Genomic DNA, 22,647 nt, shown 5'->3' on the forward strand with positions numbered 1-22,647 from the left:
ACCCTCTGATGTCACATGGACTACTTTGATGATGTTTTCCTTACCTTTCTGGACATGGACAGTAGACCGTACACACAGCTTCAATGGAGGGACTGAGAGCTCTCGGACTAAATCTAAAATATCTTTAACTCTGTTCAGAAGATGAGCAGAGGTCTCACGGGTTTGAAACAACATGAGGGTGAGTTATTAATGACATAATTTTGATTTCTGGGTGAACTAACCCTTTAAGAGGCTTGCCCCAGCAGAGGGAAAGAAGCCAGGTTTGATCGTTTGACGAGTTCCAGAGCTAAGAACAATTGTTTTCACCTGTTATGGGGATAATGAGTAAAACAAACATTGGGAGATCAAAGGATCCACCTCGACTAATAAACATAACAGACTATGAAAACAAGGCAGGACAAAACACACCAAGATTGGAGTAGGTCACAAACAAGTGTAGCATGTTCACCCACGGTGGGGCACAAGACCACACATGAGGGGATCTTAAAAAGAGGGAGAATTAACAAGTCACAGGTGTGACGGCATTTTAGGATTAAGTTATGTGTAGCAGATAGAGTCTTTTTCTTAAATTCTGAGTTCTGTTTTTTTTTCTTTTGCCACAGAATAAAATAAAAGGATTTCAACTTTTTTTTTCTCACAATCCTGAGTTAAGATCTCTCTTTTTTTTCGTGAAGCAAATGGGCCTCCATTAAAACAAACACAAAGAGCGATATAAACTTTGAATTAAGACAAAAAGCCAAAATTGTGAAATAATAGGAGCATTAATTTATTTATTTTTGCTCTCTCACTACAGTCTGAACGCGTTATATCATCAATCCTAGAGGGGAGTTATCATTCATCATATGATGAGCGGAATTAATTAATTGTTGAATAAATATGGTCCGACACTTAGCCTATATTTGATAAATACAATAAATAAGGGGTCCCCCCCTTAGGTGTATGCCTAGGAGCTGAAGATTTGCCCCCCCCCCCAGACTGCAGCGCTTGTTTTGAATGAGAGACCGTGTGCGCGCGCGAGACTGAGGGATGATGGATCTGTTCTCTGTATAATCCTGATGGAGGAGCACATCTCCATCTGTTTGTGCTCAATACAGACGCAGACCTGCAGCACCATCATCTTCATCACTCGCCGGAAGTGAGAAGGGAAAGGACCGGGTTTCTCTGATCAGACCGCGTCGCGTGCATCGCTTCTGAATGAACACATTCTCCGGGATTCTGCACTGGACCTGACTGGAAGCATGTAAGTGCTCGTTTCTTCATGAATGAGATGCTGTCTGTGTGTCGCGTCCAGCGCTAGAATCTGCACGACCTTCATCATCATCCTCATCCTCGTCTGAGGTTGGCAGAACTGTCCTGTGAAACACAGGGATGTAAAATCAGTGGAGAATGCGGCATATCAATATTTGACCATGGAAGTTGATGCAAACATGTTTTCATCGTGTCCTAAGATCTTTGCATCCACACATTTTCCTTTCATAGTATTTGATGTGGCATAAAATATTTATGATACAATTTTTCTTCATCAGAACAGTATTTAAAATAGTGCGGGTACAGTTTCACTCGGTGGTTATTGCAGCAAGTAAAAAAATAAATAATTATATATATATATATATATATATATATATATATATATATATATATATATATATATATATATATATAGGCCTATATAAATTACACTTTGTTTATATGCTTCTATTTTTTTTTACTACTTTTCTGTCTAATAAACAACATTTATTTTTTTATTTTTTTATTAGGAAAGTAATAAAAAAACAAAAAATAAAATAAAATGTTAAATATTATCTAAAAATAAATGCCACATTATGCCTTCGAAACCGGCCTCTTTAGCAGCTGTGATGATTAATATAACATCATAAAGCACAAACACATAAACTAAACAACATACAATGTAGCATAAATAATAACACTTCAAAAACTGATAACAATAAACATGCAGGTATTCTTCAAAATCTAAATACGTCTTTCACAGAAATATTGTTCAGCACAACTATGTTCAACATTGATAATAATAAGAAATGTTTAACACTTTAACAGAGATTCACACAGAAAACAGCTGTTTTACATTGGAATAACATTTCACTTTATTTTACTGTATTTTTGATCAAATAAATGCAGTATATTATTTATTTGTTATTCCTAAAAAAATAGGAATTATTCCTAATGGGTCTCTACCCATTTTCTGTAGGGACAGAGCGCTGAATAGTGTTAGAGTGACTCCTGACCTTCATCAGTAGCTTCACCCATCATCATCATCAGCAGCAGCAGCTGCAGCATCAGGACCTGCTCAGTCCAGACGGCGAAACCGAAACGCGTTTCTGCTGGAGTGTGTCCGTGGCGGGCCTCCGTCGCGATGGGCGAGAACGTGTCGAAGCGGCTGAAGCTAATCACCGGCTCCGAGGCAGAGATGGAGGAGCGCAGCTTCATCAACCCGTTCCCGGACTGGGATCAGAGCCTTTGCGTGTCCTCAGACCCAGAAGAACACAGCGGAGGGAACGAGCCGTGTGATGCCGACGGAAAGGTTCGTGTTCTCGCGTTATTTGAGCGTTTAACGCGATAACGCTAGCTGCTCTGTTTACAAACACGGTGTTGTTCATAATCAGATGCGCTGCCTCATGAAACATTAGCAGATGTCTGATTCTCAAAATGTACATGTGAAAAAACTCGTATTTTTGGATAATACAGGTCTAGCCATTCGAGCAGTAAAACACAGTCATTCATTTTCACACATTTTATAACAAAATCACAGTTAATTTCAAGCAAAATGTTGTATGTCATGGATTTTTTACTTATGTTTTATTTTTTGGTACAACTGAGTGAAATACATGTAATAAGTAAACAGACGAATGGTTTATCATTATGCAAATACATACAGTCCTAAAATTCAGCAATTTACTCTGGGATCCACATTAAGATCTCAGTACCTCTGAAAATAAACCATATAGAGCCATAATGTAGGAAAGCCTGTTAAAGACTATTGCTTTTTCCTACTTTTGTACTGTCACCATTGGCACATAATGCAACAATGACTGCAAAAGTCAAGAACAGGTCTCTTAAATTCTAATAATATTTGACAATTATTACTGTTTTACTGTATTTCTGATCAAATAAATGCAGTCTTGGTGAGCAGAGGAGACACTTTCAGAAACATTCAAACATTTTAGACCCACAGCACCCTGACAACCACCCACAACACCCTGACAACCACCCACAGCACCCTGACAACCACCCACAACACCCTGACAACCACCCATAACACACTGACAACACCCACAGCAGCCTGACAACCACCCACAACACCCTGACAACCACCCACAACACCCTGACAACCACCCACAACACCCTGACAACCACCCACAGCACCCTGACAACCACCCACAAAAACCTGACAACCACCCATAACACACTGACAACACCCACAGCAGCCTGACAACCACCCATAACACCCTGACAACCACCCACAACACCCTGACAACAACCCACAGCACCCTGACAACAACCCACAGCACCCTGACAACAACCCACAGCACCCTGACAACCACCTACAACACCCTGACAACCACCCATAACACACTGACAACACCCACAGCAGCCTGACAACCACCCATAATACCTTGACAACCATCCACAGTACCCTGACAACCCTTCACAACACCCTGACAACCACCCACAACACCCAAACACCCTGACAACCACCTACGACACCTTGACCACCCTGACAACCACCCACAACACCCTGACAGCCCTTCACAACACCGTTATAACAACCACACACAACACCCTGACAACACCCAAACACCCTAACAACCACCCTCAACACCTTAAACACCCTGACAACCACCCACAACACCCTGACAGCCCTTCACAAAACCCTGACAACCACCCACAACTCCTTAGCAACACCGTATTTTAATCGGCTCTGTTCTGTGGCTGAAACGGTCTTCAGTAGGGATTTGACTAGAACTGCGTACAGCACATGTTTTTGTGCATCGTCTAATTTTGATCAGAAGCTGTGGTTGCTATGGTTATGTGGACATTGACTGTGCTGTGTGTTATGTTATCAGACTGATATATACCGCTGTATTTTTGTGTAGATTATAGCTAATAATGTGTGCTGTGGCATTAGTAATTATTCTCTGAGGAGTCCTTCAGATATCAGACAGCTCTCTGAATGCCGTGGTAAAGGAAAGATGGGGAGGTTTGTGCTGATATTCTCTCTATATTCCCAGCAGTGTTCAGTGGCTGTCTTGTGTCCGTCCCCTCAGCTGTCAATCACTCCTGTGCTGTGGATCTCTGCAGAAACACACCTTCATTATTTGATTCGGTTCAGACAGCAGCAGGGCTCCATGCTCAGAAAAGTCAACGCATTAGAATTTCATCATTGCAGTCTTCTTGATTATATTTTCAGGAGTATTGATTATTTTTGGCTTTTCCCAGTTTTTGTTGCATTAGAACCAGGACATCTTAACAGGTGCAATGCAACAAACTAGAAACTTCACACAACGCTTCAGCAACCATAAAGCAACATCCTGACAACCTCCCAGCACACCCGAGCATCACGCTGGCAGCTTCTGCGTCACATATTCTTAGGACTAATCTAGTATAAACTGTGAAAGTAACATAATTTGGACTTTTTCCCATGTTTACCTACATTGACTGCATTTACTCCATCATTTAGACCTGGCAAATATACATTACAAACCAATATTTTGTACAAAAGTATCAGGTCAGTCTCACTGAAATAGTTTATTTATTTATTTATTATTTATATCTGTTTTTTAATTAATTAATTAATGTTGATTAATTCATTTATTTTTAATTTTAGAAAACTATAATTACACTGGTATATATATTTTTTTATTAAATGTTTTTATTTTTATGATTTTATTTTTCATGAATTATATATGATTTAAATAATTTGTAAATTATATCAAATGTTTGCTTGCATTACATGTGAAATGACGATGTCCCCGATTTAATTTTCAGACAGTTCTTATATAAATCACAGTAGGCTTGTTAGAGAAGTGCATTATCATCTGACTTCAGCATTGTATTATCAGCTTTTTGCAGTGTAGGCAAAATACAGACTTTAGTTTGAAATATCTGCCTCTAGTGGATTCTTTTGCCCACAGTTCCTCCTTATTCTTATGTTGAGGTTGTGTATGTCAGTGTCTTTGTCAGGGCGGCTTGTTATAGGTGAGGTTTGCTCCTCATTAGGATTCGCCTCACAGACTCACTGCTGCAGGAGAAAGAAATAACTCTGGATCCACCTTCACTCTACCGTGCACACGGTTCCTAAGCTATTGAACTCAGACCTTCAGATATAGCAATACACATTATGAATTTTCCCCTGTGGCAGTAAAGAAAAGAACTCTTTTTCTTCTGTGTTCAGATGTGCTCTTTGTGTGAGGCTGAACTCCAGGATCCCAGGCTGCCACATTACCCTGTGTACCATTGTCAGCAAATCACAGACGACAGTTGATTCGGGATAAAATTAGCTAGTGTCTCTGTGACGGTCAAATGTTTGCAAATATTTGTAATATGATTCTGTGTAATATTATCAGTGGTCTTCTGAGTAGTTCCTCAAAGCTGATCTGAGGTGTTGCATTGCAGGGTGAAGAAGTCTCTGACGTACCGTTCACTTTTAAAGGTTAAAGTGTGTCTGTGATGCAGTGGGTATGCATACACATATCTTTTTAAATCAAATATGTTTCGAGATTTGATACGATATGCATATATTTTGAATTTTATAATGGAGATTCCACAGGGCTCTGTATTTGGTCCTCAACAGTTTTGAATACAATGCTGTACATTATTCAGTGCCAGGGTCTCTATGTGTGAATTCATTAATAAAACAATGGTTTGCCCAATGAAGCTTGGAAGCTTACCTTTTCCCCGTTCCCTGAAAATAGATCAGTGATGCCTTTCAGAAGAAGGTGCAAAGCAAGATCAAAGATCTTCTCCAACAGATGGAGGAGGGCCTGAAGACTGCAGATCCACATGATTTCTCCACCTACACGGGCTGGACAGGTGAACACCAAACACTTAATATGATGAATCAGTGGACTTTATTTACAGCTTTTGCAGAACAGAATATAAATCCGTTAATCGAGATTAATCATTTGACGGCACTAACACACACACACACACACACACACACACACACACACACACCCACACACACACACACACACACACACACACACACACACACACACACACACACACACGTTAACTTATCTAATATGTAATAAGTGTAATAGTGAAGTTGAGTTAGTTGCATGTTTTGAATGTGCTGCAGTGGTTCAGTGCTCTGAGAGGTGATGTCATCGCCAGGCATCGCCCTGCTGTACCTGCAGCTGTATCGAGGGACACAGGACGCCTCGCACCTGCAGCGCGCTCTGGATTACATCAAACGTGCGCTGAGGAACCTGAACGGCCGGCGCGTGTCCTTCCTGTGTGGAGACGCCGGGCCGCTCGCTGTAGGAGCAGTGCTTCATCATCTCTTAAAGAACCAGAGCGAGTCCCAGGACTGCCTCACCAAGTAAGAGTGTTTCTGACTCTCTCTGTGCCTCTGTAATCTCTGGTTGCTTCCACTGTCTGCTCTCTGCGAGTGTGTTTGGCGAAGCTTGCTGTGGTTTTGCCAAACAAGTAGTGCACAAGTGTTTGGAAAGCAAGAGTGCTGCTTTAACCAAGATCTGCAGCACTGATAATGTGATACTGATTTATACAACCGTTCACTAAACGAGGCCACAGCAGAACTGTTGAGTGTCTCTGATCAAAACACAGCTGTGATTCGTTACTGAATCAATCAGTAATCAGTAAATCAAGCGAGTGAATAATTCAGTGACTCATTTATGAAGACAGTCCCTTGCTTCGTTTCTGAACTGATTATATCCTGCATTACTCTCGATTCATTGTGCTGTTCAAACACAAGATTAAGATGAAAAGAAAAAGGAAAACAGAAGGAGAAATGCTACGTGATGTTCAATTATATTAAACTGATTTGTGTGTATTATTGTCTAGAATAGAGTAAACCAGAGAGTAGGGTGCTTGATGTAATGCAGATGTAAATACTACCATGCTATTTGGGGTCCAGTTATATATATTTTTAAATAAATTCATACATGTTTATTTAATCAGGATTACATTATTATATAAATAAATCATCTGACCAGTACATATGACACTTTTGAAAAACAGTTAAATGAATGCAGTTTGAAAACAAACAAAATATTAAATACAATGAATACATATTCTCCTTTTTTAAGTTTTCTGTCAATAAATCCCTAACCTGTAATGTGCTGTGTGTAGCAGATGTGTAAGTGTGTAGTTTGAGCTCCGATGCAGCAGCAGTAGTGTAGAGATGCTGGTGTTTGATCTGGTGTCTGTGGTTCAGACTGCTCCAGCTCCAGCGCTCCGTGCTCAGCACAGACTCCGACGCTCCGGACGAGCTCCTGTACGGACGAGCAGGATACCTGTACACCCTGCTGTATGTTCACACAGAGATCGGGCCGCACGCGCTGGACCAGGCCACCATCACCACGGTCAGTGACATGCACATGAAGGACGGTCATTATATACCAACTGTTGAGTATTTAGCAAACATTCAGATCACCTCTACAGAGACGCTTGCATTAGGTGAATACTGTGCTTATATTAGTGTGTTGTTTCACTGAGTGATTCAGTCTGTTCAGATGCGTTTAGAACGATCACTAATTCAAAACACGGAGGAAGAACATTTACATATTTACACCACTTCATATAGTTAATCAGTTTCATACGAAGAGTGTCGTTTTATTCCAAATATTACCATGATTACAAATCTGATATTCTTTTATTTTCTTTTTCTGTGTGTGTGTGTGTGTGTGTGTTTGTGGGCATGTTTTTGTGTCATATCAGGACACAACTCTGTATGATGACATGGGTATGACACAGGTATTACAAGGAGAGGGTGACTTATGAGGACATAACCCATGTCCCCATTTTTCAAAACACTTATAAATCATACAGAATGAGTTTTTTTGAGAAAGTAAAAATGCACAAAGTTTCCTGTGAGGGTTAGGGTTAGGTGTAGGGTTGGTGAAGTGTGACAGAATATACAGTTTCTACAGAATAAAAACCATTACACCTATGGGATGAACACACTTTACACAAAAACAAACGTGTGTGTGTGCGTGTGAGTGTGTGTGTGTGTGTGTGTGTGTGAGAGAGTGTGTGTGTGTGTGTGTGTCTGTGTGTGTGTGTCTGTGAGTCTGTGTGTGAGTCTGTGTGTGTGAGAGAGTGTGAGAGTGTGTGTGTGTGTGTGTTTGTGTGTGTCTGTGTCTCTGTGTCTCTGTGTCTGTGTGTGTGTGTGTGTGTGCAGCACATGTATTAATCCTCTGACCCACACTCTGAATGTTTATCCTCTCGTGGGCTGCTTTACTGTAGGTCATTCACTATAGTCTAGATTCTCTGGCCAGTGTCCAGTTCTCAGTGTGTGTGGGCAGACGAGAGCAGTGAGATGAAGGAGAGCTTATTAAAGGATCTGAATAATACAGTACACAGTTCTCTTCAGAGCAGAAGTCATCCCAGCAGACAGAGAGGATATATATATTTTTAAAAAATTAGGAGCAGAGCTCATACTTGTGTTTTATGGCTTATAACGTCTTGGCTTTTGTTAACGAAACTTGATTTTATGAAACCTTGTACATATTTTTGATTCTATATTTAGACACAAAGATGGCCAGTAACTTGATGTTGTGAGTAGTACCTGTGACTCAAGATGACACACACACACACACACACACACACATACACTCACACTGTAAAAGTCTTCTTGTTGTCTTCAGTGGATCTTACGGTTGATTGCGTCTGAGAATAGATCGCTTGAGATGCTCGTTTGACATCCAGTCTTCATCTCAGCAGGAAACAGCTGTTTATGCCTCTTCAGCTTGTCCTCTCTTTGACAGCCCTGATCTGAAGACACTATTCTTCATTTACTTCAGTAGGAGTATTTGCTTTTTTGAGTCAGTCACTGACTATTTCTGAGTGTTTTGGTAAAAATATAACTCTAGCTTTGAGGTGGTTGAGATGAAAGGTTTATTATGTGACTTGTACAGACAGTGGAGGGCTGTTAAAGGAGAAATGTGTCACTGCATCAGTGTCTCATCAGTGGATGCTCTGCAGTGAATGGGTGCCGTCAGAATGAGAGTCTGATAAAAACATCCCAATAATCCACAGCACTCCAGTCCATCATTGAACATCTGGAGAAGACAAAAGATGAAACACATCCAGCATTAAGATGATTTTAACTCAACAGATAGAGTCTATAATCATAATAACACTTCCTCCAGTGAAGAAGTCTTCTGGTCTGAATCAGGAGAGAGATCTGCACAGATCAAGCAGCGTTTAAACAGATCTAAACTAATCTGTGAGAGACAACAGCAGATGCACGTCTTCACTGGAGGAAGTGTTATTATGATTATAGACTCTATGTGTTTGAGTTAAAATCATCTTAATGCTGGATGTGTTTCAGCTTTGGTTGAGTTTGATTTATTGTTAGCTTTTGTTTTTTTGTGTTTTTTGATGCATGTGTTAATTTTTGTTGGTTTTTCAGTTAATTGTTGTGTTGCCTTTCTCATTGGGGTTCAGTTTCACTTTGGGTTTACTTTTGTTCAGTTTTCAGTTTAGGGTTTTATTTCATTATGTTGGGTTTTTTATATAATCCAAGAGTGATTACTATAAAGATAAGGATACTAGTGTGCACCCCAGTGGACGATATCATCTGTCTGTGCTCAGCACTAGCTCATCTGCTGCTCGTTATACAGCAGTACTGATTCTGACTGATTCTGACTGATTCTTACTGATTCTGATTCATTCTGACTGATTCTGATTCATTCTGACTGATTCTGACCGATTCTGATTGATTCTGACTGATTCTGATTCATTCTGACTGATTCTTACTGATTCTGATTCATTCTGACTGATTCTGATTCATTCTGACTGATTCTGACTGATTCTGATTGATTCTGACTGATTCTTACTTATTCTGATTGAATCTGACTGATTCTTACTGATTCTGATTGATTCTGACTGATTCTGACTGATTCTTACTGATTCTGACTGATTCTGACTGATTCTTACTGATTCTGATTGATTCTTACTGATTCTGATTGATTCTGATTGATTCTGACTGATTCTGATTGATTCTGACTGATTCTGACTGATTCTTACTGATTCTGATTCATTCTGACTGATTCTGATTCATTCTGACTGATTCTGATTGATTCTGACTGATTCTTACTTATTCTGATTGAATCTGACTGATTCTTACTGATTCTGATTGATTCTGACTGATTCTGATTGATTCTTACTGATTCTGACTGATTCTGATTGATTCTTACTGATTCTGATTGATTCTGATTGATTCTGACTGATTCTGATTGATTCTGAATGATTCTGATTGATTCTGACTGATTCTGCCTGATTCTGATTGATTCTTACTAATTCTGATTGATTCTTACTGATTCTGATTGATTCTTACTTATTCTGATTGAATCTGACTGATTCTGATTGATTCTGACTGATTCTGATTGATTCTTACTGATTCTGATTGATTCTGTCTGATTCTGATTGATTCTGACTGATTCTGATTGATTCTGACTGATTCTTACTTATTCTGATTGAATCTGACTGATTCTGATTGATTCTGACTGATTCTGACTGATTCTTACTGATTCTGACCGATTCTGACTGATTCTGACTGATTCTGACTGATTCTGACTGATTGTGATTGATTCTGACTGATTTTTACTGATTCTGATTGATTCTGACTGATTTTTACTGATTCTGACTGATGCTTACTGATTCTGACAGATTCTGACTGATTCTTACTGATTCTGACTGATTCTGACTGATTGTTGAGGTTTGTATCATTCATTAGCTGGACAATAAATCATTCTGGAAGTCATTCTAATGATTTTATTTCTTTGTGGTGTGGACTTTAATATTGTGAACAGCTTTTAGAACTATATGTTTATTGTTATCTTTATAGTTATCATTCTTGGTCTGAACAGGCCTTTAAACTTTTGCTTTTAGGGTTTTTGTAGCTTTGTTTTTTGGGATTATTTTTAAAAAAATAAAAATTGTCAGGTTTTGCGGTTTAGATTTAGATTTGAATCTTTGATTCAAGTTTTTGTAAACTTTAGTAAATTAAAACAATAAGCACCAAGTAACCGAGATTTACAGTGAATTTATAACAGCTAAGTGGCATTGTTAGTTATAGCTGTTATAAATTCACTGTAAACCACAGCTTCATGTGGCTTATTGATATTAGACACTGATTATTTCATATATGTAGTAAGGCTTCACAGAAAATAATGATATTAATAACAACAGTATTCTTCCACCAAACAATGTAGTTCAATGTAGTCCCTCAGATATTGCTGAACAACACACAAATGTAAACAAAGGTGTGTGTTACTTTGTAGAGTAACAACAGCTTCGAATGTGGCTCAGCCAATCAGAACCAAGGACCGGAACTCTCCACTTCAATATACATTACATACAGTACACTGAACAGTGCTTCTAATAAAGGTGGTGAACATGAAGGAGAGTTGAAGAATGCTGTTGCTGCCGTGCTTATTTGAATCAGTTGTTTAACCCTTGCTGAACCGCTGCAGATAAACCGGCTGATTACTGTGAAGTGACGGACACTTTGATCCATAACAAGACTATTATCTGATCCCAAGGTGGTGACAGCTATTCTGGAGTCAGGGAAGAAGCTGTCTAAAGAGCAGAAGAAGTCTGAGCGCTGTCCGCTGCTGTACGAGTGGCATCAGAAGCAGTATGTGGGAGCAGCTCACGGCCTGGCAGGCATTTACTACACACTCCTGCAGGTGAGACGTCTGTGTGTGAGAGTGTGTGTGAGAGAGAGCGTGTGTGTGTGTGAGTGTGAGAGAGAGAGTGTGTGTGTGAGTGTGTGTGTGTGAGAGTTTGTGTGTGTGTGTGTGTGTGTGAGAGAGTGTGTGTGAGTGTGTGTGAGAGAGTGTGTGTGAGTGTGTGTGAGAGTGAGCGTGTGTGTGTGTGTGTGAGAGAGTGTGTGTGTGTGTGTGTGTGAGTGTGTGTGAGAGAGTGTGTGTAAGTGTGTGTGAGAGAGAGAGTGTGTGTGTGAGTGTGTGTGTGTGAGAGTTTGTGTGTGTGTGTGTGTGTGTGTGTGTGTGTGAGAGTGTGAGAGAGTGAGTGTGTGTGTGTGTGAGTGTGTGTGTGTGTGTGTGTGTGAGAGAGTGTGTGTGTGTGTGTGTGTGAGAGAGTGTGTGTGAGTGTGTGTGAGAGAGTGTGTGTGAGTGTGTGTGAGAGTGAGCGTGTGTGTGTGTGTGTGTGTGTGAGAGTGTGTTGAAAAATCAACCTTTTAAAGTCATTCCAGAGCAGCTGCATGAATATTAAGACGTTTGGGGTTTTTGTGTTTACATACCTGTGATCCCAGGATGCAACATCAGGTCTGCCAGCATTAGCATACTTCACAGCTTCCTGTGTTTAATAATCCTCATGCTAGCGCTTCCTCTTGTGGCTTTCTCTGGAGCCTTGTTAGTAAGCTACGTCTTTATGGACCATTTCCAGACTATGCAGTGAAAAACGAGTAGTGAATGATGTTCTCTGCTAACAGACCTAGCGCAGTGGTTTCTGAATGACAGCTGGCTGTTCAGAGTCAACCCCAGGGGACTGAGATGTTCTTCAGGAGGAAGGCTCTCTTCTCTTCTCAGTCTCCAGGCTGTCTGGGGTTTGCCTGTTGAATTCAATTGCGTATGCTACTCGTAATATACAAACAAACCAAAAAAACGGAGTGCTTTCAACAGTACAGATCGTGTCGAAGCAGCTTCAGTGTTAAACAGGAACATAATAATAATAATACTGCAAAACTGTAAGCACTCAATCTTGAGTTAAAGTCTGTTGGAGAGCTCCGTCTGCAGCTGCTGGTGGAGGAGCGGAGAGATGCAGCAAGCTGATTGGCTGTGGCGCTCTGGCGGTTGGCAGGGCAACAGGAGCGTGCGTCATGGCGACGCAGAGGGGCGTGGTCCGGTGGCCAGCATCACATCACAGTCCAGCACAGACCTCTGTTTTATTTGAATTATAAAATATACAAAATATATTATTAAAGACTTCATGTCACCCTAAAACACCAAAACGAATTTTAATTGAGAGATTCATGAAATAAGAGTATTAAACTCTTCATGTGTATTTGTATTAGATTCTTCAATCTAGACCAAAAAAAGAGAAAATGTTTTCTTTGTACACTGTAAGCTAAAAAGTCAGTCTAAGTTTGTCTGTCTTCACAGCCGAGTGCTAAAGTCAGTGAGGAGACTCTGAATGAGCTGCTGCGGCCCAGTGTGGATTACGTGCGGCACAAGAAGTTCCGCTCGGGCAATTACCCATCATCCCTCAGCAACGAGACGGACAGACTGGTGCACTGGTGCCACGGAGCTCCTGGAGTGATACATATGCTCATCATGGCTCATAGAGTGAGTCACACACACACACACACACACACTCTCTCTCTCTCTCACACACACAGACACTCACACACACACACACAATCATAATCTCAGTACACATGCAAGAGTTAGAGCTGAAGCTGCACTTCTACACATGGGCTGTTTTTCCTCCTGTGATGTTCCTTCATGATATTGCAGGAGCAGCTGATTCTCTCCGTGTGGAGGCAGATATCTGTCTCTGCAGTGAACTGGGATTCAGATGTGTGTGTGTGTCTGTGTGCTGTTCGTTCTCAAGGTCATGTGTGTTCTGTGTTTATTTCTTCACACAGCAGCCCACACTGCCATCTAGTGCTCACTCACAGAGTCACACTTCTGTTCATCACAGCCTTATTTCTGTCTATATCGGGCATCATAGTGGTATTTGAAAAGTGTTACACATTTGAGTGGTTTTTGGTCAAATATTCAAATGTGTTGTCAGATAGAATAAAAGAAAGATGTTAATTAGTCTGTGGACTTTTAATGAGTTTGTTTTCTCCCTCCATCAATGTAGAGTCAATGTAGAGTATTTCTCTCTCTGTCTCTCTCTGTCTCTCTCTCTCTCTCTCTCTCTCTCTCTCTCTCTCTCTTTTTCTCTCTCTCTCTTTTTCTCTCTCTCTCTTGTTCTGTGTTCTTCGGTGTCTCTGTCTCTGTCTGGTGGGTCGCCTGAGGACTGCAAGGGAAATTGAGAATGTGTTATATTTGGAAAGTGAATTTTTCTTCGAGCAACTTTTACACCAGAGCTCTGACAAATGAAGACAGACGGCAGGACCTGCTTCCACACACACACACACACACACACTAGTGTTATGATGGTAAATTGTGCGGCAGGTCTTCCGGAAGCAGCCCAGATTGTGTTACACCAGCCTGTCTGAAATCCTTTGCTGACCATCTGGCCCCCATCTTCACACAGATCTTCAACCGATCGCTGGAGCTGTGTGAAGTCCCTTCATGCTTCAAACGTTCCACCATCATCCCCATCCCTAAGAAACCCAAAATTACAGGACTAAATGACTACAGGCCTGTGGCTCTAACATCTGTAGTCATGAAGTCATTTGAGAAACTGGTGCTGGCCCACCTGAAGGACATCACTGGGCCCTTGCTGGATCCTCTTCAGTTTGCCTACAGAGCAAACAGGTCTGTGGACGATGTAGTAAACATCGGACTGCATTATGTTCTGCAACACCTAGACAGACCGGGGACTTATGTGAGGATCCTGTTTGTGGACTTCAGCTCGGCCTTCAACACGATCATCCCAAACCTCCTCCTGCCCAAACTAAATCAGCTCTCCGTGCCCACCTCCGTCTGTCAGTGGATCAACAGCTTCCTGACAGACAGGCAGCAGCTAGTGAGGCTGGGAAAATACACATCCAGCACCCGTACAATCACCACCGGAGCTCCCCAGGGCTGTGTCCTCTCCCCACTGCTCTTCTCCCTGTACACTAATGATTGCACATCTAAGGACCCCTCTGTCAAGCTCCTGAAGTTTGCAGACGACACCACACTCATCGGCCTCATTCAGGACGGTGACGAGTCTGCTTACAGACAGGAGGTAAAAGAGCTGGCTGTCTGGTGCACTCTCAACAACCTGGAGCTGAACACGCTCAAAACAGTGGAGATGATCGTGGACTTCAGGAGAGACCCCCCTGCACTCCCCCCACTCACCATCATGAACAGCACTGTGACTGCAGTGGAGTCATTCAGGTTCCTGGGCACCACCATCTCTCAGGAACTGAAGTGGGACATTCACATTGACTCCATTGTGAAAAAGGCCCAGCAGAGGTTGTACTTCCTTCGCCAGCTGAGGAAGTTTAACCTGCCACAGGAGCTGCTGAAACAGTTCTACTCCACCATCATTGAATCCATCCTCTGCACTTCAGTAACTGTCTGGTTCAGCTCAGCTTCTAAATCTGACCTCAGAAGACTACAGAGAGTAGTCCGGACTGCTGAGCGAATCATCGGTACAACCCTCCCTTCTATTCAAGAACTCTACTTATCCAGAGTGAGCAAAGGGCTGTCAAAATCACTCTGGACCCCTCACATCCAGCACACTCCCTCTTTGAACTGTGTCCATCTGGTCGACGCTACAGAGCACTGAGCACTAGAACGACCAGACACAGGACCAGTTTCTTCCCTCAGGCAATCCATCTTATGAACAGCTGATAATAACTGCGAACACACTACACTTTATATTTATATACACATACACTTATTTATCTAACACACACACACTTAGTGTACATACTTTGTATACATTTTTGCACAAAATATACCTGTACATACATAACTGCTCATTGTAATATACCTGCCTGATACAACTGTCAATTTGTTTATTGTCATTCCTAACCTATTCATTTGTATTTTTTATTCTTTTATTATGTGTTTTTTGTTCTGTCGCTGTCATTCTGTTGTACTGCGGAGCTTCTGTCACGAAAACAAATTCCTCGTATGTGTAGACACCTGGCAATAAAGCTCATTCTGATTCTGATTCTGAATATACACAGTCTGCAGTTCCTGCATGTGACTGTAATGCTGGTATTATTATATTGAGATGATCATTCGCTGGTTCTCAGGGGAGATCAAATATGTGTGTGTGTGTGTGTGTGTGTGTGTGCTGCAGGTCTTCAGGGAGGAGAAGTACCTGCGAGACGCAGCTGAGTGTGGAGAGGTTATTTGGCAGAGAGGTTTACTGAGGAAGGGTTATGGACTCTGTCACGGCACTGCGGGGAACGGATACGCCTTCCTCTCGCTCTACCACGCCACACAGGACAAGAAGTACCTGTACCGGGCCTGCAAGGTACAGCAGCACACACACACACACACACACACACACACACTCTCTCTCTCTTACACACACACACACACACACACACACTCTCTTACACACACACACACACACACACACACACACACACACACACACACACTAGGGATGGGTATCATTAAGATTTTAACGGTATTACTACTCTTACCGATACTGCTTAATGGTCCGGTACTTTAACTGTATTCTTATCGGTACTTTGTGTTGTGTTACTTTGTGTTGTACATGACCTGCGGTGCGCTTGCGGCATTCAGAAAAGTTGAGAGGTTTTTAACTCGATGCGGTGTGGACGCGCCTGGTAAAAAACGAGCGTGTCACACAGCAGGCGCGTCGCACCGAGTCGTTTCCATTATGAGCGCCTACATTTGAAATAACGAACTTGAGCGCGCAAAAGACGTGATATGTGTGTGTGTGATTGAGGCTGGCGACACACTGGATGCGTAGCGCAAGCGTCTCAGCTGCGTGGCGTGTCTGTTGTTAATTCGGCTCCCATGTTAACAGGTTAGCGCTTGCAGACGGCCTGTGTGAGATGCAGGTCTTAGGCACGGCTCGAGCCGCGCGGAAAACGTGTGCATGCTAGAATTTTTCACCCGACATGCGCCCGTGTTGGAAGCGTTTCCAGGCAAAATATGATAGGAAAATATGTTTATATGTCATTTTGTACACAAATACATATTAATTCATGACATTTTGATATTTGAAAGTCTAGGTTGACATAAATTCAGATATAAATGTAATTTAAAAAATAATTAAATAATTATTGATTTTCAAATATTTCACCTGTCAAACATAGTCTATTTTACCGTCAATACTCTTGACAGTGTCCTTTATCAGTAGGCGTAGGTGTAGGTGTGTAAACAAAAGTTGATATTGTTGTCATGAACACAAGAGCTGTCTGGCCTCCCTCTATGTCACCCACAGCAGCGCGCCAGCGCCGCATCAGGCACGGTTCTGATGTGTAAAGACACAGAAAATGAAGGCAGCCGCCACGCTCCTGACACGCAGCTGAGACGCCACGCAGCCAGTGTGTTGCTGATGCGTGTTGCGTGAAAAATAGGCGTCGGTTCTATTTCTAGAATGCACGCATTTTCCGCACGGCTCGAGCCGTGCCTGAGATGTGCGTCTCACGCAGGCAGTCTGCAAGCTCTAACCTGTTAACATGGGAGCCGAATTAAAAACAGACATGCCACGCAGCTGAGACGCTTGCGCTACGCATCCAGTGTGTCGCCGGCCTGACAGACAGCCTCCGCGGCGTGCATTAGAGATCTCAAAGATCTCACAGACAAACGTCTTAATATGATCGCACATTAGAAATGTTTGGTGAGATAAAATGTGCACGATAACATTATTAAGCAAAAATACATAGTACATTAATTTTTCCCCCTCCAGTCCCGAAAGCAGAACCGATACCGTCAGATCTTACTGATACTACGGTCTTTCATAATTTAGCCCCGGGGCCATTTTAATACCGGTTTTGGTACCCATCCATAACACACACACACACTCTCTCGCTGCTCCAGTACACAAGCAACACAGCCTTGTAGACAGTAGATGTACAGTAGATGTAATAGACATACAGTAGATTTAGTAGACGTACAGTAGATGTACAGTCGATATAGATGTACAGTAGATCTACAGTATATGTACAGTAGATTCAGTGGTGTTCATCATGTCTGCTGGAGAAGCGGCTCGGTTCAGCTCTGATCCAGGGACAGACTTCTCATACGTGTTCTGTGTTTGGTTCTAGTTTGCTGAATGGTGTCTAGACTACGGGACTCACGGCTGCCGCATTCCTGACCGGCCGTATTCCCTCTTCGAAGGTAAACTGATCATCATCTTCATCGATAAAACACTCTTCACTATTCTCAAAAAGTCATGGATTAAATGTAATATTACATTTTAACTTTACTCGTTAAATGAATGAAATAATCATGTGTGCTGTTACAGAGCTGTACTGGAGCTCATGTTCATCTCTGGGGGAAATCAGAGACACACATCACGTTCAAGTGTAGCTTATTTAAAACTGTTTGTATTGTGCAATTATGTACTGTATATATTTTATATAAATTTATGTAAATGCTCACCAAGGCTGCATTTATTTTGATCAAAATATAGTAAAAACTGTAATATTGTGAAATATTATTAGAATTTGAAATAGGTGTTTTTTATGTGAATGTATGCAAGTCTGACAAATCTTTTGTCACATAATAAATTTACACTTTTGATCAATTTAATGCATCTTTGCTGAAATGCTTAAAATAAATATTAATTTCTAAAAATATTTATATGTGTGTGTGTGTGTGTGTGTGTGTGTGTGTGTATAAAATAATAATAAACAAAAATCTGAGTTTTCATTATTTCTGTAGTAAGATTATAATTTTCTTTGCAGCTTGCCGCTGGAACTTCTTAAACCAAGAGCTTTATTGATAACAGATCTATTTAAGCTGTATGTTAATATACGCAGCAGTATTGAGCTGTGGTTCTCATGTGAGCAGTGTGGGTTTGAATCTGATTTGCAACATTTCCTTCATCAACGGCTCAGAACGGTGTTCTTTAGTAAACATCCAAAGGCCAAAAATATTCAGCACATGTGCTTCGATGTATTGTGCTGTGGTGTAATCCGGCTCGCAACATTCCCTGAGTCCTCTCCCTCCTCATATTCCTCTGTCGTCTTCTTTACACAAAAAGACCAGAAATATAATCGCAGAAAGCCAAAATCTATTTGTTTTCACAACTCCTCTGTCGAATCATCTGAATCCCGAGGCTCTCCACACACACACACACACACACACACACTCGCGCACACACACACACACACACACACACTCGCGCACACACACACACACTTGGCGTCTGTAGTGATTTATCTGCTGCTTTACCTTGCTGTTGTCATGGCAACCTGCTTCCTTTACTCAGGTTCTCATTGAAAGTCTCACTCTGATTGGCCGCTCGAGTCTGTAGTCAGTGGTCAGAGAGGGTCCTGCACCCCCCACAGCATCACACAGAGCTTTTGCATCAGTGTCTCATCAATGGATGCTCTGCAGTGAATGGGTGCCGTCAGAATGAGAGTCTGATAAAAACATCCCAATAATCCACAGCACTCCAGTCCATCAGTGAACATCTGGAGAAGACAAAACCTGAAACACATCCAGCATTAAGATGATTTTAACTCAAATAATCCAGAATAACACTTCCTCCAGTGAAACAGTGTTCTGGTCTGAATCAGGAGAGAAATCTGCACAGATCAAGCAGCGTTTAAACAGATCTAAACTAATCTGTGAGAGACAAAAGCAGATGCACTTCTTCACTGGAGGAAGTGTTATTCTGGATTATAGACTCTATGTGTTTGAGTTAAAATCATCTTAATGCTGGATGGGTTTCAGGTTTTGTCTTCTCCAGATGTTCACTGATGGACTGGAGTGCTGTGGATTATTGGGATGTTTTTATCAGACTCTCATTCTGACGGCACCCATTCACTGCAGAGCATCCATTGATGAGACACTGATGCAGTGACACATTTCTCCAGGTCTGATGAAGACACACACTCCTCCTGATCTCTGATGAACTGAGGATGAACACATTCACAGCTGATGTTCAGTTTTGTCTAAAAGAGGTTAATCTGATAGTGTGCTGATATGGTGAATCTCGATCCTCACACACTGTTGTTGTGTCGTTGCTGTAGGTATGGCAGGAGCCATCCATTATCTCTCAGATGTCCTCCAGCCTGACGGCTCTCGATTCCCTGCTTTTGAACTTTGACCTGTTGTAGGAGGCACAGACTGTTACTCCTTCATGAGGAGCGTCAGCTGCTTTCACAGCAGTTAGATCTGGACGGACCCTTTAAAGTGAAGAAAACGATTTCCTCCTCATCTTGGATGTAATTACCAACAACGCCGCCTTGAGTTCACTCCTCGTGGCTCGTCTTTATCAGTGTGCTGCTGTTGTTTGGACAGTATCTAATGCTAATATATGGTTTTGTTTTAGTTAGTATCTGTATATCTCACAGCTGCATGTGTGTTACCTCTGTGATGTGTGTCACACACTGCAGTGCTGGTCCTGTGTGAACACGTCTGTGTCTTTCTCTTTCTCTGAGCGTGAGGATCAACACGTGCTCATGTCAGAATCCAGCAGCTAACACAGTGTTGTTGTCCAGTCTGCGCTGTCTGTGTGTGTGTGTGTGTCTGAGTGTGTGTGTGTGTGTGTGTGTCTCTGAGTGTGTGTGTGTGTGTGTGTCTCTGAGTGTGTGTGTGTGTGTGAGAGTGTGTGTGTGTGTGTGTGTCTCTGAGTGTGTGTGTGTGTGTGTGTCTCTGAGTGTGTGTGTGTGTGTGTGAGAGTGTGTGTGTGTGTGTGTGTGCGTGTCTCTGAGTGTGTGTGTGTGTGTGTGTGTGTGTGTCTCTGAGTGTGTGTGTGTGTGTGTGTGTGTGTGTGTGTGTGTCTCTGAGTGTGTGTGTGTGTGTGTGTGTCTCTGAGTGTGTGTGTGTGTGAGAGTGTGTGTGTGTGTGTCTCTGAGTGTGTGTGTGTGTGTGTGCGTGTCTCTGAGTGTGTGTGTGTGTGTGAGAGTGTGTGTGTGTGTGTGTGTGTGCGTGTCTCTGAGTGTGTGTGTGTGTGTGTGTGTCTCTGAGTGTGTGTGTGTGTGTGTGTCTCTGAGTGTGTGTGTGTGTGTGTGTGTGTGTGTGTGAGAGTGTGTGTGTGTGTGTGTGTGTGTGTGTGTGCGTGTCTCTGAGTGTGTGTGTGTGTGTGTGTGTGTGTGTTTGTGCGTGTCTCGCTGGTAAATGTCTTGATGAATGTCAGCAAGTTGGTCTTCTTCTGGACTGAAGTCTGTACTGTCCTTCAGCTGATGCAGCAGTCTTCTCACACCTGGATCCTTCTCAACCTGTAGCATTGATTTCAATCTATCTTCATTTTGATAAATCGATATTGATTCTCCTATCCCAAGATCTGCCAGGGGCTGTAAGGTCTGTGCTGAAATAAACACCAAACATTATTCCCAGCGCCTGCCGTCCACTGATCATCATTTAATCAGCTTTCAGATTCTCTACGATTTATTGAGAAATACAGACGATAAGAGCTTTGTGCTGTTTAATGTGTAGTGACAGACCGCTTTAGCCTCATGATATGTATATATGTGTGGATATATATATATATAAACGATATATATTATAGTGTGTGTTGCTGTTTTTGTGAAGTTACATTAATGGTGTATGATATTTGAAGCTCTGTTGGTATTAAAGAGAGATCTCAGAAGAGGACACAGAATCGGTTCAGTATATGATAGCAGTGACATACACGTGAAAAAGAAAGATATTAACTGAAAGAAGAAACTGAAATAGTTAAACCAAACCTTATATTATTGATTCCAGTAGTCCAGAAGGTGTCAGTAAAGCAGGTATGAGCTGGTTCTTTGACTGTGAAGAAGAGCTGAGAAGCAGAAGATCATAAACTGGAGAATAAAGTCATTGTATTAATGTTCCCTGCGCTGCTAAAACTGAAGATCTTCCACAGCATCTTAGTCTTGTTCTCAAACATCTAATACCATGCTCTCAGCTAAAAGTAAAACTGTGACTTGAACTACTCATCCTGTGAAGCATTGTGAATGTGAAGATTTATGTATATTTATTTTTATTTTTTGCAGAATTTTTTAATGTCATTCAAATCAACCAAATTGCATAAACTTTTGAGGCTAATTTTTTATTTTATTTTTTATTTTCAGAAGAAAAAAAAACCCAAAACAACTATAAATATGTCATGGAGGCATATTTATTGAGTAAATAAATTGATCCATAAAATGTCCTAGACTTCAGAAAGACGGCAGCAGCGTGATGTTATTATCACACAGAGATCCGGGAGCTGGAGCACAATCTGACTCCAGCAATCCTTCTTCATTATATCCAGTGCTGACCATTCCAGAATGGGAAAAGGCACTTTTCAAGTTTTCTTTCTTCAAGGTTTGCATGCCTCTAACTCAAGAAGAATTGAGGATCTCTCGATGCCCTTTCAGATTTTTGAGGTATTTTGTATCTTTTAAAGAGGACTGTCTGAAGAACAAATAATGTTGAAACTAGAAATCTGTCTTGTTTTCCTCAGAATAACTGCATTGAACACACATGCCAGAGTGCCATTAATAATTAGTAGTAATAGTGTTCCTTTAGCTTAAGTGGTAGAGCATTGGTTGTGGGTTCGATTTACTGGGAACACATGTTAAGTAAAAATGTATAGCCTGAATGCACTGTGAGTCACTTTGGATAAAAGCATCGGCTAAATGCATTAATTTAAATTAATATTTCTTCTTCTTTAATGTAT

At 41.5% G+C, this 22,647-nt stretch overlaps 1 protein-coding gene across 2 annotated transcripts; it reads left to right on the plus strand.

Moving 5' to 3' along the window:
- Positions 1-1,037: 1,037 nt before the first annotated feature.
- LOC128013592 (lanC-like protein 2) lies at positions 1,038-21,331 on the plus strand. 2 transcript variants are annotated; one of them, XM_052596703.1, is made up of 10 exons: positions 1,038-1,240; positions 2,207-2,539; positions 5,931-6,048; positions 6,355-6,562; positions 7,418-7,565; positions 11,751-11,897; positions 13,335-13,517; positions 16,147-16,323; positions 18,095-18,167; positions 18,295-18,566. In XM_052596703.1, exons 2-10 carry the CDS (start codon positions 2,372-2,374, stop codon positions 18,357-18,359), a joined length of 1,287 nt encoding a protein of 428 aa, XP_052452663.1. In that variant the 5' UTR covers positions 1,038-1,240; positions 2,207-2,371; the 3' UTR covers positions 18,360-18,566. The 2 variants fall into 2 exon arrangements, with proteins under 2 accessions (XP_052452663.1, XP_052452662.1); XM_052596702.1 differs by lacking the exon at positions 18,295-18,566 and adding an exon at positions 20,030-21,331 and having other exon boundaries at positions 1,041-1,240.
- Positions 21,332-22,647: the final 1,316 nt, after the last annotated feature.

This window comes from Carassius gibelio, chromosome B24 (assembly GCF_023724105.1).
Source record: "Carassius gibelio isolate Cgi1373 ecotype wild population from Czech Republic chromosome B24, carGib1.2-hapl.c, whole genome shotgun sequence".
Lineage (NCBI taxonomy): Eukaryota > Metazoa > Chordata > Actinopteri > Cypriniformes > Cyprinidae > Carassius > Carassius gibelio.

Coding starts and splice junctions, on each gene's coding strand:
- LOC128013592 (XM_052596702.1), top strand. CDS start 2,372: ATGGGCGAGAACGTGTCGAAGCGGCTGAAGCTAATCACCGGCTCCGAG. Junction 6,049..6,354: donor CACCTACACGGGCTGGACAG/GTGAACACCAAA, acceptor TGTCATCGCCAG/GCATCGCCCTGCTGTACCTG. Junction 11,898..13,334: donor TTTACTACACACTCCTGCAG/GTGAGACGTCTG, acceptor CTGTCTTCACAG/CCGAGTGCTAAAGTCAGTGA.